At 39.5% G+C, this 18,066-nt stretch overlaps 1 protein-coding gene across 1 annotated transcript in view; it reads left to right on the top strand.

Annotated features, from left to right (window-relative positions):
- Window positions 1–18,066, top strand: part of sphkap (SPHK1 interactor, AKAP domain containing) — a 207,383-nt gene that overhangs the window by 188,072 nt on the left and 1,245 nt on the right. The window contains 2 exon segments of the mRNA XM_034168147.1: window positions 2,723–2,772; window positions 14,084–14,268. Coding sequence (XP_034024038.1) covers window positions 2,723–2,772; window positions 14,084–14,268 — 235 coding nt within the window.

Raw genomic sequence — 18,066 nt, 5'->3', positions numbered from 1 at the left:
TCTAATCAGCATCTTGATATGGCACACCTGTGAGGTGGGATGGATTATCTCAGCAAAGGAGAAGTGCTCACTATCACAGATTTAGACTGGTTTGTGAACAATATTTGAGGGAAATGGTGATATTGTGTATGTGGAAAAAGTTTTAGATCTTTGAGTTCATCTCATACAAAATGGGAGCAAAACAAAAAGTGTTGCATTTATATTTTTGTTGAGTTTCTGACAGAGTTATGAATTTTTTAAAATTCGTTCAATGTTAAAGATGGTGATTTTTCCAATTTTCCAAGATTTTTCCTGACTTTGCCCTTTGACCTTGAAAATTGAATCAGGATATGAATCTTCATTAAAAATGTCATAATGATATGTGAAAAATTGTGGGCTCCAGGCTGTTCACTACAAAAAAACAAAAAAAAAGGAGCAAAAACATAACCTCCTTCAGTTTTGTTGGCAGAGGTAGTAATAAGTAATGATTAAGAAAACAATAAATAATGATTGATACAATAAATGCATTATTTAGTGTATGTACAAATAACAGTTTATTTCTTTAGTCATCATTACTGTACACAAGGATGGCAAACGTCCATGCACTGCATTCAGATTGGTCTTCCAAACACAATAAACCCATTTTGAAATCATACATTAGAACCACCTTGAGTGTTGTCATGGATACATGATGTCACACTTGTGCATTGTCTAGCACTCCAACAGTGTAAAAACCTCACCTACCCTAGTTTATGATGTAACTTAATTTAGAAGCACCCCAACATTAGCAACTGTGGCAGTGTGACATCAGTTGAAACCAGTTTTCCATTCAAGAGCTCTGTCATCTGGACTGACTAATTCAGTCAATGGTTGTGCATAGCACAACAGGCCGTCTAATGTGTAGATGGATCCAGAAATGCAGCGCAACACCCCATTACACATTTGACACCATAATGTAAATGATTCTTTGTGAGTCAGTAATACCATAAATTACAGCTCTGTGTGGTCACATTTGATCAGTTCTCTCAAAACTGGAACCACTGTATCTTTGACTAACACGCAGCCCTTCCAACCATCTGTAATTAGGCAGCGCAATCTTATGTGAAGATGGACGCTAAAAGACTAAATATGACACATATGACGCAATAACATACATCCGGGGACAGCCCTCGTATGTCCCATCAGAAACACAGCACTTTCTCTGAGTTTTTTGGCAAATTACACGCAAAGTGAAAATACAAAGAAAAGTGACGATGTGGTGGAACGTGGACATGTGTTGCGGTTTGTTTATGACCCGGTGCTTAAACATGTCGAGGAGGTTGTGCAGGTGAGAGAACGCAGCTACTCTGTCTAGGTGTGTAGGCCAAAACCTACTGACACAACCTCTCCCATTTCTCCACTGGGAACCGAAAAAACTGCACTTTTCGCAACTTCTTCAGTGATTGCAGCCCAAAACAAAACAGCACACCATCTTTCCATGTGAAGTGATGCTGTGTTTGTGTTGCACAATGGCAGGCTGTCCCTGGAAGTGGTCAAATCTCGTGATATCACGCAATGGTTTAAACGAGACTCCTTTGTCCTATTGGCTCCAAACTGTTCAACAGTTATGACCTTGACCTTTCAAAGTCACCTACAGTCAAAGGTCGTGTGTCCAAGAGAAATGTGATATATGACTTCACATTAGTAAGAGCCAACTCCTTGGAATACTCACTCCAAACCAAACCTTTGACCTTGGTCTGTGACCCTGACTTGTAAACAGTTTTTCTCAAAATCAAGAAATTTTGGCTGACGGTCAGTCATGCCAGCAAGTTTTGTCAAATTAGAGTGGATGGAGGACCGTGTGTGAACACACAGGGCTGAAAACAGATCTGCACCCACCACCATTGTGCACGGCTGTAACCATTCACACAGAGGCTGGAGGTGAGAGCAAAGCCATGAACTACATGATGGGCTGAGTTCTAGTCAAGTCAAAAATTACATATATAGGTTCCTCGTGTACTAAGAGGTAAAGACATCACAGCTACCTTTGTCCTTCACACGTCTGATGCTGTGAGTGACACTTGTAAAGCTTCTGTCGATTACATATGTTTTTTTCCTGGATCAGTGGAGTAAGTGATTACTGTCAAACTGGGACAGCCTGTCATGGTGGAACACACTGTGGCTGCAGCTCTTTTTTTATGCTGCTGCAGTGACGCGTACAAGTGTAAGAAACGAGTGTCAGTCCTGAAAAGCACAGAGCTGCACATCAGCATACCAGCTCTGTTTTAACACCTGTGAGAAACTGCATCAAATAAATGCATCACAGTGGGTAAAAATATTACAGTGTAAAGAGCTGCGTCAGAGTTGTGAGTGAAAAAGGCAGAGCTATTTGTGCATGTGATGTTTGGAGCTGATCTGTAAGTGGATCACAGAAAACAAACCTCAATTCAATGTGCAGTAACTAATATTCTTTCTACCGCATACAGTGTTAGACAGCAGTAAACAGAACAAAAAGTTTATTTCATCAAAGATTCCTCAAATTATTTCAGGTTTTTGAGAGTAATAATTCAATGGAGCCCCTCCACCCCCCACCCCAAGAAAAACCTATATATTGCAAACCTTGAAATATTGTAATGTGAATTTTTACTATTATTTTCCTTTGCTGAAACATTTTTAAAAGTACTTTTTGTTGTACAATGGCTGGATACTTTATTTCGCAGACACTGTTTCACAATAATATTCAATTTGCATTTTCTCCACACAGTGACAAGACAGAGAAGTGCCACCCAGCAGGAACCAAGGACATTGCCTTTGGTATGTGCGGTGATAAGACAACCACAGTCACCTTCTTTTTCCCCGTGCTGGTAACAGCATGGCACTTGAACAACAAAGATGTAGATGAGTGGGGTACTGGGTAGGTTAGTCCATTCTAGCCAACTAACAACAATAACTCAAAAAAACACACACAAAAAAAACAAATACAAGCTCTGTTTACATTAGGTACAAATGACAGCAACAAGCAGTTGGCTTTCTTGCTTGATGGGCGTGGCCGGGGCTGTACCGCTCCGTAAAATGTTGTAAATCACTTCAGTGGTGTTATCTGGTCATTGGTAGATTTAGAAGTGCTTATTTCTCGCTAACATCTACAATACATATGAGAAACAGATTCTGTGTACATAAACAGTGCGTTTTTCACCATCTTGCATTATTTTGTTTGAGAAAACAAAATAGTGAGTGAATAAACGCTGTTTATTCACTCGAATTGGCAGTCGCCATGTCACATTGCTCAGTATTTGTAAAAAATAGACTCGTTTTAGCCCCACCTAGCTGGCGGCACAGCGACCATTGTCTCTCGCTGCTGCAAAACACCCACTCTGTTTGAAAATTAATAGCAAGTCATTGCTTTGCGTCTTTGGCTGTCGCTTGTCGCTAGCTTAACCTGTAAATGCTGAGATAACACCTCACACCTGAAACCAACCCAGTCTTATCAGTTTTTGTTCGCGCTCCCGTCACGAAATGAGTCAAATTTTCATGACTTTTTTTTATACCCCCAACCCTAACCATAGCCCCTCAGACACCCCCCCCCCCCCACACACACACACACACACACAGAGAGAGCACTCTTAATTGCGTGCACCCGTCAAAGAATGTATTAGAATAAATTTGTGCTTCCCTTATGAATATTTTGCACATTTTGTGACAATATCATCAACCAATAGATTAACGTATATTTCGTGATGCTGAATCACGAAACATGACGTAAGATATGGTAGCCTGAAACACACTCCACGTTGCATGTCCCACACGCATAAGCCGTGTGCATGTATTTACATGGCAGTGTGTCAGCCGCTGCTCAGTCTCTGTCCACATCATTTGTATTCATTAAAGCCTATTGTTACACACTGCATATTGTGTGACTGTTTTTGCAAGTGATTTTTACAGTGCACATTCAGTTTTGACTTTTTTGTGTGTGCACATTTTTTCTAATGGCTCATTTGGCTGATCAAACTGTCACGTGACAGCACACCACTTGTTGTTTTATAAGATATGAACTGAAACATTTAAATGATATAAACCCAGATAAACTCATCAGCTTTTATTATAATCTATAACCAGGCTCTGGTCACTTGCTGTATGTACGAGGATCATACAGTGGATCCAGAAAGTATTCACTGTGCTTCACTTTTTTCACATTTTGTTATGTTATAGTCTTCTTCCAAAATGGAGCAAATTCATTTTTTTTCCCTGCAAAATTCAACTCATGACACCCCATAATGACAACATGAAAAAAGCTTCTTTTTTTTTCTTTTTTTTTTCTTTTTTTTTTTTTTTTTGCATATTTATTAAAAACACAAAACTAAGAATTCACATACGTAAGTATTCACAGCCTTTGCTCAATACTTTGTTGATGCACATTTGACAGCGATTACAGTCTCAAGTCTTCTTGAACATCTTGAATATGATGCCACGAGCTTGGTGCCCCTGTCTTTGGACAGTTTTGCCCATTCCTCTTTGCAGCACCTCTCAAGGTCCATCAGGTTGGATGGGGAGCATCAGTGAACATACGGTAGTGTTCAGAATAATAGTAGTGCTATGTGACTAAAAAGATTAATCCAGGTTTTGAGTATATTTCTTATTGTTACATGGGAAACAAGGTACCAGTAGATTCAGTAGATTCTCACAAATCCAACAAGACAAAGCATTCATGACATGCACACTCTTAAGGCTATGAAATTGGGCTATTAGTTAAAAAAAAGTAGAAAAGGGGGTGTTCACAATAATAGTAGCATCTGCGGTTGATGCTACAAACTCAAAACTATTATGTTCAAACTGCTTTTTTAGCAATCCTGCGAATCACTAAACTAGTATTTAGTTGTATAACCACAGTTTTTCATGATTTCTTCACATCTGCGAGGCATTCATTTTGTTGGTTTGGAACCAAGATTTTGCTCGTTTACTAGTGTGCTTGGGGTCATTGTCTTGTTGAAACACCCATTTCAAGGGCATGTCCTCTTCAGCATAAGGCAACATGACCTCTTCAAGTATTTTCACATATCCAAACTGATCCATGATACCTGGTATGCGATATATAGGCCCAACACCATAGCAGGAGAAACATGCCCATATCATGATGCTTACACCACCATGCTTCACTGTCTTCACTGTGAACTGTGGCTTGAATTCAGAGTTTGGGGGTCGTCTCACAAACTGTCTGCGGCCCTTGGACCCAAAAAGAACAATTTTACTCTCATCAGTCCACAAAATATTCCTCCATTTCTCTTTAGGCCAGCTGATGTGTTCTTTGGCAAATTGTAACCTCTTCTGCACATGTCTTTTATTTAACAGAGGGACTTTGCGGGGGATTCTTGCAAATAAATTAGCTTCACACAGGCATCTTCTAACTGTCACAGCACTTACAGGTAACTCCAGACTGTCTTTGATCATCCTGAAGCTGATCAATGGGTGAGCCTTTGCCATTCTGGTTATTCTTCTATCCATTTTGATGGTTGTTTTCTGTTTTCTTACATGCGTCTCTGGTTTTTTTTTTGTCCATTTTAAAGCATTGGAGATCATTGTAGATGAACAGCCTATAATTTTTAGCACCTGCGTATAGGTTTTCCCCTCTCCAATCAACTTTTTAATCAAACTACGCTGTTCTTCTGAACAATGTCTTGAACGTCCCATTTTCCTCAGGCTTTCAAAGAGAAAAGCATGTTCAACAGGTGCTGGCTTCATCCTTAAATAGGGGACACCTGATTCACACCTGTTTGTTCCACAAAACTGATGAACTCACTGACTGAATGCCACACTACTATTATTGTTAACACCCCCTTTTCTACTTTTTTTTACTAATAGCCCAATTTCATCAACAACCATCAAAATGGATAGAAGAATAACCAGAATGGCAAAGGCTTTCCTTTACAAGATCACAGGTCAAAAAGACACTTTGTGGTGCAGGCTATATAGAAGAGGCTGAGTTTCCAAGTGGGATGCTGCTGCAGCTGAAGAATATGTAGCAGCCACTGACACAGACAAAAACACCAAGGTACAACCCCTGGCAAAAATTATGGAATCACCGGCCTCAGAGGATGTTCATTCAGTTGTTTAATTTTGTAGAAAAAAAGCAGATCACAGACATGACACAAAACTAAAGTAATTTCAAATGGCAACTTTCTGGATTTAAGAAACACTATAAGAAATCAGGAAAAAAAAATTGTGGCAGTCACAATTCAAGTCAGTCAGACTAAAGAGCAGATCTGATTTGATGCAGGTGTTAGTTTTGGGGATGAAAATTTACAGGGTGATTCCATAATTTATTCCTCAGAATTGAGTGAGTCCATATTTTTTTCCCTCTGCTTGGTCTAAAAAAGTAACCGTTACTGACTGCCACAATTTTTTTTCCTGATTTCTTATAGTGTTTCTTAAAGCCAGAAAGTTGCCATTTGAAATGACTTTAGTTTTGTGTCATGTCTGTGATCTGCTTTTTTTTTCTACAAAATTAAACAACTGAATGAACACCCTCCGAGGCCGGTTATTCCATAATTTTTGCCAGGGGTTGCACAACGTCTCTACGTGGAGGTTTGCTATGCTTGAGATATCTCCCTTTCAAGTGACTCAAGTGATCTCTTTCACCTCAAGGACCACAAGAAGTTCCCCATGAAACATGTATGCAGTGAATCTGAAGCTGTACCTCAGCAACATAACCTCAAATGCAGAGGTTACTTTGGATGACTTTAGTCAAGCCATGGATATAATTCTGGCTGACCAATACTAGCTGTGGGCTGAGGAGCTTCTCCTTTCGACATGTTCAGAAATGGACCATTATGGACATAAATGCTCACATTATTCAAACCTCACAATATCTGGGTGATTCTTAGACTACGGGCACTTATTATGTCCTTTGATCATATTGTATTAAAAACAGAAAAAAGGGGAAATTTCACACTTTTATAGTTATCTTTACAATGAAAGTGTGTTAAGAAATTTGTTCTAGTAGTCTATGATGACTTTTGCACCTTTTTTCAGCATCATTATATGCAAATATTGCCATTTTGTGCTTGTCCCACACCCAGACTTTTGATCTTCAATGATAAAAATGAATGGTAAAGAAATGTTTTTTCTAATGTTTTAAAATATCTCTGAATAAAATCAGTAAAATAATCAAAACATAATTGGGGTATTCAATGTCATACAACTGTTGTGATTTTTTTTAAACAAAATGCAGTTGTCCCACATTATTGTCATAATTTCCACCACAACACTGTAATGTCCCTAAACAGTTTGTATGAAAGATTGCTTGGGTAGTTTCTATGGAGATAAACGGTGACATCAGAGCACATGTATATAGCGCCAAATCACAACAAACAGTTGGCCAATAGTGCCCGTAGTTAAAGAATCACCCATCTTCAATGTTCCTGTAATATTATTTTTGTGTGTGACAAAAGAAAATGCTACTAAATAGCTTTCTATATTGGTGTACAGGCTCTTTGTCATTGCCAAGCAGCATTTTGGAGTGAAAAATGCATTATTTGGGAAGTTTCGACTTCAGGGGATATGTACGGGGGGTTAGACTAGATCATTTGGTTGATGATATGCATTTTCTTGTTCATAATAACCGTCTTCATATTTTTAATGGGGTATTTCAAAATATTTGTGTTAACACCAACCCCTAACTCAGGGACATTCACAGAGTTGTCCTGAAGCCACTCCTTTTCATATCTACGATGATGGAGGCCACTGTGCTCAGTGGGACCTTCGAAGCAGCAGAAATGTTTTGTACCCTCCCCTAGATTTGCACCTCAAGACAATCCTGTCTGAGGTCTACGTAGAATTCCTTTGACTTCATGCTTGGCTTGTACTTTGACATGCACTGTCAACTGTAGAACCTTATATATAGACAGGTGTGTGCACCTTTCCGAATCATGTTCAGTCAACTGAATGTACCCCAGGTGGACTCCAGTTAAGCAGTAGAAATATCTCAAGGATGATCAGTGGAAACAGGAGGCACCTGAGCTCAGTGTCTCAATGTTGAGCGTCACGGTAAAGACTATGAATACTTATGTACGTGTGATTTCTTAGTTTGTTTTATATAAATTTGCAAAAATAAAAATTCACATTGTCATTATAGGTTATTGTGTGTAGAATTTTGAGGGAAAAAGATGAATTTCATCCATTTTGGAATAAGGCTGTAACTTTCTTACTTTCTGGATGCACTGTAACATGGACAGTCAATCAGTGAGATTATATTTGAATCAGATATGCTTTAAATATGATTTGAACTTGTTGGTTTTGAATGTTCTACAACCCTAATTCCAATGAAGTTGGGACGTTGTGTAAAATGTAAATAAAAACAGAATGCAATGATTTGCAAATCCTCTTTAACCTATATTCAATTGAATAATAATAATAATAATAAATTTTATTTGTACCGCACTTTATATTTGAATGCAAATCTCAAAGTGCACATAAAAGTACAAAATACAACACAAAGACAAGATATTTAATGTTCAAACTGATAGACTTTTTTGTTTTTGTGCAAATGTTTGATCATTTTGAAATGATGCCTGCAACAGGTTTCAAAAAGGTTGGGACAAAAGACTGGGAAAGTTAATGAATGCTCAAAGAATACCTATTTGGAACATTCCACAGGTGAACAGCTTAATTGAAAACAGGCGAGTGTCATGATTTGGTATAAAAGGATCATCCCCAAAAGACTCAGCCGTTCACAAGCAAAGATGGGGTGAGGATCACCACTTTGTGAACAACTGCATGAAAAAATAGTCCAGCAGTTTAAGAACAATGTTTCTCAACATTCACTTGCAAGGAATTTAGGGATTCCATCATCTACAGTCCATAATATAATCAGAAAAGTCAGAGAATCTGGAAAATTTATACACGTAGGCAGCAAGGCCAAAAAACAACATCGAATGCCCATGACCTTCGATCCCTCAGGTGGCACTGCATTAAAAACCGACATCACTGTGTATAAAGTTTTACTGCGTGGGCTCAGGAACACTTCATTGTCAGTTAACACAGTTTGTTGCTACATCCATCAACAACATCCAGAAATGCTGCCGCCTTCTCTGGGCCCGAGCTCATTTGAAATGGACAGACGCAAAGTAGAAAAGTGTGATGTGGTCTGATAAGTCCACATTTCAATTTGTTTTTGGAAATCATGGATGTCGTGTCTTCCAGACAAAAGAGGGAAAAGACCATGCAGATTGTTACCAGCGCAAAGTTCAAAAGCCATCATCTCTGATGGTATGGAAGTTAGTGTCCATGGCATGGGCAACTTATACATCTGTGATGGCACCATCAGTGCTGAAAGATACATCCAGGTTTTGGAGCAACACATGCTGCCATCCAAGCAACGTCTTTTTCAGTGACGTCCCTGCTTATTTCAGCAAGACAATGCCAAGCCACATTCTGCATGTGTTACAATAGCGTGGCTTTGTAGTATAAGAGTGCAGGTACTAGACTGGCCTGCCTGCAGTCCAGACCTGTTGCCCATTGAAAATGTGTGGCGCATTATGAAGCACAAAATACGACAACTGAGACCCTGGACTGTTGAACAACTGAAGTCGTACGCCAAGCAAGAATGGGAAAGAAATCCACCAACAAAGCTTCAACAATTAGTGTCCTCAGTTCCCAAACGTTTATTGAGTGTTGTTTGAAGGAAAGGTGATGTAACACAGTGGTAAACATACCACTGTCCCAGGTTTTTTGAAACGTGTTGCAGGCATCCATTTCAAAATGAGCAAATATTTACACAAAAACGATAAAGTTTCTCAGTTTTGACAGTGAATATCTTGTCTTTGTGGTGTATTCAATTGAATATAGGTTGAAGAGGATTTGCAAATCATTGTATTCTGTTTTTATTTACATTTTACACAACGTCCCAACTTCATTGGAATTGGGGTTGTAGGTGATCTGGCCCCTCTGGTGTCAAAATCATAAAAACACCAATTCATTGAATGAAGCACGATCACTTTCCTTAATAAACAATACTTCATTCATTCAATCATTTTCTATATCAACATTTTCCAATTAAGGGTGACAGGGGAGCTGGAGCCTATCCCAGCAGTGTTTGGGCGAGAGGCGGGGTACACCCTGGACAGGCCACCAGTCCATTGCCTCACTAAACAATGCTTCAGTAGTAATGAAAACTATAAAAGTTATATCATTTATGGAAAGGCTACAACCATGCATGTTGGACATGTACTACGTTGCTTTTTTCCTTTGAGCACAGAAATGTTGGGTATAGTGTGCTCTGTAGACAGGGCTTGAAATAGTACGTGCATGTGCTAGTTTGTGCACGTATTATTTGAGCAGTGCACGTAATTTTATACTGCACTTGCACTGGTTCAAGTAACTTTATCCAAGTTTTGTCAACTATAAGCACCAGTAAAATGAACCAATAAAGGAATACATAAGGAAAAAACAATTTTCAGTGTTGTCTTCGTCTTCCCTGCGTTTTATGACTCAGACAGACAGAGTGAGTTGCTGCGCTCCATTTGTTGTGTTTGTGCACACACATGTAAACAAAGAAAAGAAAAAAATCTGGCTGACTGCAGTTCCCTCTCTCTTCCCCCCCCTCAAACTCTGTCATCGTGTTATAAACCAGTCACCATTTGTTTTATTATACATCTGTGTAGTTAACAAAATTATCTTCACGGACGATTAGTTCACGTGGGCACATGAAAAAAAAAAGTGGCTGTCGCTGCAGTTCCTTTACAGAACCCAGGAGATGTCACTTAAAGTGATATTTTTTTTCTGGCCATGATAATTTGTGTGCACGTTTTCCTTTAATTGAGCACACGAATTAATAAAACATGCTCTCAAATTAATAAAACGTGCTCACGTTTTCCTGGCCGTGATAATTCGTGCGCACGTTGTCCTTTAATTGAGCCCTCAAATTAATAAAACGTGCACACGTTTTCCTTTAATTGAGCCCTCAAATTAATAAAATGTGCACACGTGTTCCTTTCGTTCAAAATGAACTCCATAATATGACCTAAACTGTCATCCTCACGACGCTTCAACCTCAGCATCCTTTTTAATGTGCTTAACCTCCAGATGATGCCATGCTGGGCAGCTGGAGTTCTCTGTATGTCCTTGTGCGCCAAAACCATGATGATACACTCTGACCAGATCCATTTCTAATGGGAAATGTATTACACTGTCTCCTGGTTTGTTGACTAATAATCAACATTTATGTGTCAAGACAATATTGAGTGCACGTTTTACAAATTGTGGCGACGTTTAAGTAGATCTTGCCCTTGTTTTACTCAAACAATGCTTAAAATGCGTGCACAATATCATAAAACGAGCGCACAATATAATAAAATGAGCGCACAATATAATAAAATGTGCGCACGATATAATAAAACGTGTACACATTCTCTCCACATGCAAAAGATTTTGCGATGACACTTCCAGGGCTCCGTAGTTCCTCGCTCTCTCTCCCCTGAAACTTTGTCATAATTGTGTTATAAACCAGTCACCATTTGTTTTATAATACATCTGTGTAGTTAATAAATAAAATAATCTTCACGGACGATTCGTTCGTGCGTGCACGTGAAAAAAAAAACTGAGGGGAGAGCAGCAGCAGTGGCTCCCCAGAGAGGAATTAAAAGTCTGACACATCAGAGGAGGAGTTTTAAGGTTGATATAAGACTGACATTTGGCTGTGCAAGTAACTTTTTTTTGGTGCAAGTAATTTTTTGTTACTAGCACCAGTGCAAGTAGGTTAAAAAAAAGGTATTTTGACCCCTGGTAGATAATCACTGCACTTGATTCAACTGTACAGTTTCACTTTTATGAATTAAAATTGACCACCAACAATTACAGATGTCCTATAGTTTCAAAAGTGGTTAAACGCAAAGATCACCTTTGTTTGGTGATTTTGAAGCAGTCCAATATTGGCCTTGAGGCCCATTGGGCCCGTATTCATCCCCAGATCCTGAAGTGAATGATTGTCTACAGCTCCCCCTTCAGTCCACCACAGGTTACTTTTCCAGCCAACGCTGATACCCTTTTACAACTACAACCCCTGGCAAAAATTATGTAATCACCGGCCTCGGAGGATGTTCATTCAGTTGTTTAATTTTGTAGAAAGAAGCAGATCACAGACATGACACAAAACTAAAGTCATTTCAAATGGCAACTTTCTGGCTTTAAGAAACACTGTAAGAAATCAGGAAAAAAAAATTGTGGCAGTCAGTAACGGTTACTTTTTTAGACCAAACAGAGGGAAAAAAAATATGGAATCACTCAATTCTGAGGAAAAAATTATGGAATCATGAAAAACAAAAGAACGCTCCAACACATCACTAGTATTTTGTTGCACCACCTCTGGCTTTTATAACAGCTTGCAGTCTCTGAGGCATGGACTTAATGAGTGACAAACAGTACTCTTCATCAATCTGGCTCCAACTTTCTCTGATTGCTGTTGCCAGATCAGCTTTGCAGGTTGGAGCCTTGTCATGGACCATTTTCAACTTCCACCAAAGATTTTCAATTGGATTAAGATCCGGACTATTTGCAGGCCATGACATTGACCCTATGTGTCATTTTGCAAGGAATGTTTTCACAGTTTTTGCTCTATGGCAAGATGCATAATCATCTTGAAAAATGATTTCATCATCCCCAAACATCCTTTCAATTGATGGGATAAGAAAAGTGTCCAAAATATCAACGTAAACTTGTGCATTTATTGATGATGTAATGACAGCCATCTCTCCAGTGCCTTTACCTGACATGCAGCCCCATGTCATCAATGACTGTGGAAATTTACATGTTCTCTTCAGGCAGTCATCTTTATAAATCTCATTGGAACGGCACCAAACAAAAGTTCCAGCATCATCACCTTGCCCAATGCAGATTCGAGATTCATCACTGAATATGACTTTCATCCAGTCATCCACAGTACACAATTGCTTTTCCTTAGCCCATTGTAACCTTGTTTTTTTCTGTTTAGGTGTTAATGATGGCTTTCGTTTAGCTTTTCTGTATGCAAATCCCATTTCCTTTAGGTGGTCTCTTACAGTTCGGTCACAGACGTTGACTCCAGTTTCCTCCCATTCGTTCCTCATTTGTTTTGTTGTGCATTTTTTATTTTTGAGACATATTGCTTTAAGTTTTCTGTCTTGATGCTGTGATGTCTTCCTTGGTCTACCAGTATGTTTGCCTTTAACAGCCTTCCCATGTTGTTTGTATTTGGTCCAGAGTTTAGACACAGCTGACTGTGAACAACCAACATCTTTTGCAACATTGCATGATGATTTACCCTCTTTTAAGAGTTTGATAATCCTCTCCTTTATTTCAATTGACAACTCTCGTGTTGGGAGCCATGATTCATGTCAGTCCACTTGGTGCAACAGCTCTCCAAGGTGTGATCACTCCTTTTTAGATGCAGACTAACGAGCAGATCTGATTTGATATAGGTGTTAGTTTTGGGGATGAAAATTTACAGGGTGATTCTATAATTTATTCCTCAGAATTGAGTGAGTCCATATTTTTTTTCCCCTCTGCTTGGTCTAAAAAAGTAACCGTTACTGACTGCCACAATTTTTTTTTTCTTGATTTCTTATAGTGTTTCTTAAAGCCAGAAAGTTGCCATTTGAAATGACTTTAGTTTTGTGTCATGTCTGTGATCTGCTTTTTTTCTACAAAATTAAACAACTGAATGAACATCCTCCGAGGCCGGTGATTCCATAATTTTTGCCAGGGGTTGTAGATGGACTGGGGAGATGCAGATGAAGTGTCTTGTCCGAGGACACAGATAGGTAGCCTGATGCACAGACTTTGATTTGAACCCCAGTCTACATGTTGATAGTGCAACTCCAATCCCACAAAGTCACCTGCTCTGTGACAGAGAATGGAACAAATATTGTCTCCAGTCAAACATGAGCTCAGGATAATTTATTTACATTTTTGAAGAATCATGTTGTAGGTGTTAATGACAATATAATCTTAGTTCTGCTTCACAAAACAGAGTACTTGTTAATTCTCAATGGTGCTCTACATTTGTGTAGTCACACCGGCTACAAACATAATGTTCTCAGAATAGCTCTGTGGGAAAAGGGTGCTTCCTGAATATTGCCTGTTACTTCTCATCTTTTAGGGAGTCGTTCAGGGAAGGCGGTGGTGGCTTGCAGCAATCACAGGGAGTTGGTGGTGGTAAACTGCGACCTCGAGCCCGAGTGTGTAGACTCAGAGCTGCGAGTGTCTCTGCAGTGGATCGCTGCCTCCGAGCTGGGCATTCCTGCTCTCTACTTACACAAATCCAAAGAGAAGAAGTTTGCAAAGGTGGGTCACTCTTCTCACTGTGTACTTTTTAACACCACAGTTTTTGTCTCCATTTTTCTGTACTGAAAAACTGAAGAACCCTTTCTTGTTTACCTGATGGGAATGTTTGCTTGAAGAAGAATGAGATCCAGAAGTTATGATCACTTCCTTAAAACTGCAAAAGTATTTTTGTTGTTGTTGTTAGATGTACACACTAAACCATCTCTCTTTATAACCATGCATGGTAGTGCATGAAGGGGTGTTGGTTTTGGTCCTGTGTGTAAAACCATCTGTGGTGAAACAAAATAAAGTACGTTTTGATGTGATTTAAACCAAATAAAGAAATAATTGATGATCAGCAAAGGACAAAGTGTTGTGATGTCAAGGTTATGGACCAAAGCCAAAGTTAAGTCACAGTGTCTATATATAGGGGACAAAGATGCCGGTAACGCGTTACTCTAATCTGACCACTTTATTCAGTAACAAGTAACCTAACACATTAATATTTCCAAATCAGATTAAAGTTACGTCTCCAAGTCACTGTGTATTACTGTTCGATGCTGCGAGCTGTTCATCTGCTGTTTTGTGCAGCAGCTCTGAGTTGAAAAACAATTGTCTCTCAAAGCGCAGTGACGGCAGAGCACCTGCACTGAGCATTACAAAAACATTTTTACGCTTTTTTTTCTTTAAAACTCTGCCATTCTGTGAATGTCCTCACTAAAAACAGCTGAAGACCTGTGATGCATTGCCAACAAATACTAACGCTTTTTCTTCCACTCGAATGCACCTAAAGTCTCTTTCTGAGGACAACATGACATAAAAAACACCAATAAAACTTTCTTACCTGTCAATCAAGTTGTGCTTTCTGCAAAATACATGTTATCTATTCTTCCTCTTCTTCCTGCTCAGATGGCAAACCAGGGGCAAATCCAGATGGGAAGGGGGTGTGGGGGGATGCAGCCCCCAACAACACCCCTAAATTAAAGGTCCACTTTTGAAGACATTTTTTCATACTACTACTACTACTACTACTACTACTACTTATAATAATAATAATAATAATAATTTCAACAACTGAAATGCTTAGAAAGAATTTAAACATTAGAAAAATGGTAGAAAGAATTTGTTACATTTATAAATGATGTAGATTATAAATTGTAAGTTTTACTGTTACGGAGAATAATTAGAGTGGAACCCTGCAAATGGTGATACAAGCATCAAATTTGGCACAAATAATCCACAGACATGAACTCTTTTGAAAAAACTGATTGGCCACTTGAATTTTCAATAGGCAGCCAGGTAGGGTTCAATTGAAGAATTAAACAGGGGTCAAAATTAAAAGATGCTCCAATCATATAGACAAATTCACCACATTATTTGCCTGATCATAAAGATTCCAAAAAGGTATAGTTTGGACAATTTGTGACTGAATGTTATGGAGTTATGGGGTAAAAGCAGCAAGAATGGTGACAAATGTCAGTTTCAGTTTGTACAGGGGTTAACGTTGCTCAATTAATTTTGCTCCAGCTGTATTTGTGCTGAATTTGATGCTTGTATCACCATTTGAAGGTTGTTTTAGTTATCTGCTACACTAATAAGCCAACAGAGCATGAACCAGCTGCTGTCTGTTAGCTTAAACATGTGTATATAAGACAACTTGAATTAAAGGAGAAATGCTGCTTTTAACAACCTAGACCTCATTTCTCGCATAAAATATGGTTGTTTACTCACCAATATAAGTTTGGTGTCATTAGAAGTACATAGTTCAAATGGCGTGTTTAGTTCAAATCTGAGGCAAACATTTTCTTCTTCTACTAAGGTGGATTAGAACTTTTTGTGGTACACAGCACTAACTACTGTACAGGAGGAACCTAGCAGTCAATGTGATTCACTAATTTCAAAATGCAGGTCTTTCAACCAGATGTGTGGCGCCGTGACATGTCAATTATCTGTGTCCAATCAGATTTCAGGGGAGTCCAGTGAAACCACGGCCTTCGCTCTAGCTCCACCCATGCCAGGAAGTGTTCAACATTTGATATTCCTGTTTCACTGTGACTGAGAATTCGGCACTTCCTGTTTGAGTGTGAGCTTGCCACTGAGTTCCACCGAGATTCCATGGGATCTCGTCTGTCAATCCAGGAAGTGTTTGACATTTGAACATTTCCTGTTTTACTGTGGATTTGAAATTTGGAACTTCCTGTTTAGGATGCCCTGTACCATGAGCGAGCTTCGCGCCGCTGTGTGTTTCTTAGCTCGTATTAAACATGAAGTGTTAGATCACCTTTCTGTTGGTCACATGACTTTTGACCTTGGGTGACTTGAAAGGTCAAATTCATGGTCACAACTGTTTACACCAATATGGACCCAATATGGCAGGGGTGGGCATCGAGGGCCGAGACACTGCAGGTTTTCCATGCAACCATTCACCTCAGCAGGTGGGTTGCTGATGAGCTTCTCCTCTGAACATAAACACCTGGTTGTCAATGAAATCACCTGCTGAGACACCTGATCATTAATGAAATCACCTGCTGAGGTGACTGGTTGCATGGAAAACCTGCAGTGTCTCGGCCCTTTATGGCACGATTGCCCACCCCTGCAATATGGAGTAATCAGTATACATTATAGACTTTTGATGAGGTGTACCCGTGATTAATTACAGGTACACCGAAATCAAAAGTCTATAACTGTAAACAAGAAAATTGGGAGTTTGTGAAAAAATACTATAACTGAAAAATCAATCTTAAGTTTCAGCTCTTTATTATTACTGTCATACTGCACCAACAGGTCCAAAATACTTCATGAGAGCAATCTCGAAAGCCTCTTTTACACCGGGGCTGCCTCAAGCTTCCTGTGGTGTCATGACGACGCAGGAATGTCTGCATCAGACAGACTGTGCACTCTGATTTATCTTCTAGTTTATATTTGTTCTTGTGCTGAGCTGCAGGTCTGCACTCTGAGTTCTGTTATAGTTTATCTTTTCTACTTTGCGCGAGATGCACATGCACACACGCGTGAACGAACCATCCGTGAGTAAATGTGGAGATGTCTGGAGTTATACTTGATGTGGATATGTCCTGTCTCTGGCAATTAGTCTGTGAGAAGGACTTATGTCCTTTCTTTAACACAGTGATGAGAGAGTTTGCGGAGAGCGAGGAGTGCAGGCAGTCTTTTGTTTTTGTTTCTTTTAATTGTTCACATGTGGGCACATGAACAAATAGTCCGTGAGTGGACTGGAGATGTCCAGACTTTTTACTGAATGCTGACATGTCCTGTCTCTGGCAATCAGTCTGTGAGCAGGACTTTTATGGACTGTATTTAAACACATTTGTGAGAGAAGACCGAGGAGCTGCTGTAGCAGCTGCAGCCAGCAGCGTTTTTTTTTTCTGTGCCTTTAGTTTTACTGCATTGTGCACACGGCGTCGTCATGACGATGCACGATGCAACTCGAAGCAGGCCAAAGTAGGTGTTGTATCGCTGCTCTAGCATCTGCAGCCAGCAGCGTTTTTTTTTCTGTGCCCTTAGTTTTTACTGCATTGTGTACACGGCGTCGTCATGACGACACACGATGCAACTCGAAGCAGGCCAAAGTAGGCGTTGTATCGCGTTATCTGATTGGTCGTTATCGATAGAAGGCGTCGCTCGATTGGCTAGCGCTATGCTGCACGCGATGTGTACTCGACTCCACCAGCGGTCAACTCAGCATGTGGTACAGCTCAGAAAGTGGCGAATGGGCCAATCAGGAGTTGGCAAAATCACATACCATATAATAAAATGGATGGTAGTATAAAGTGGTTACATTTGGGACAGAATTGTTGAAAT

This window comes from Thalassophryne amazonica, chromosome 4 (genome assembly GCF_902500255.1).
Source record: "Thalassophryne amazonica chromosome 4, fThaAma1.1, whole genome shotgun sequence".
Classification (NCBI taxonomy): Eukaryota; Metazoa; Chordata; class Actinopteri; order Batrachoidiformes; family Batrachoididae; genus Thalassophryne; species Thalassophryne amazonica.
Note: the sequence above shows the minus strand (reverse complement) of the source record. Positions and strands in the feature narration are given on the sequence as shown.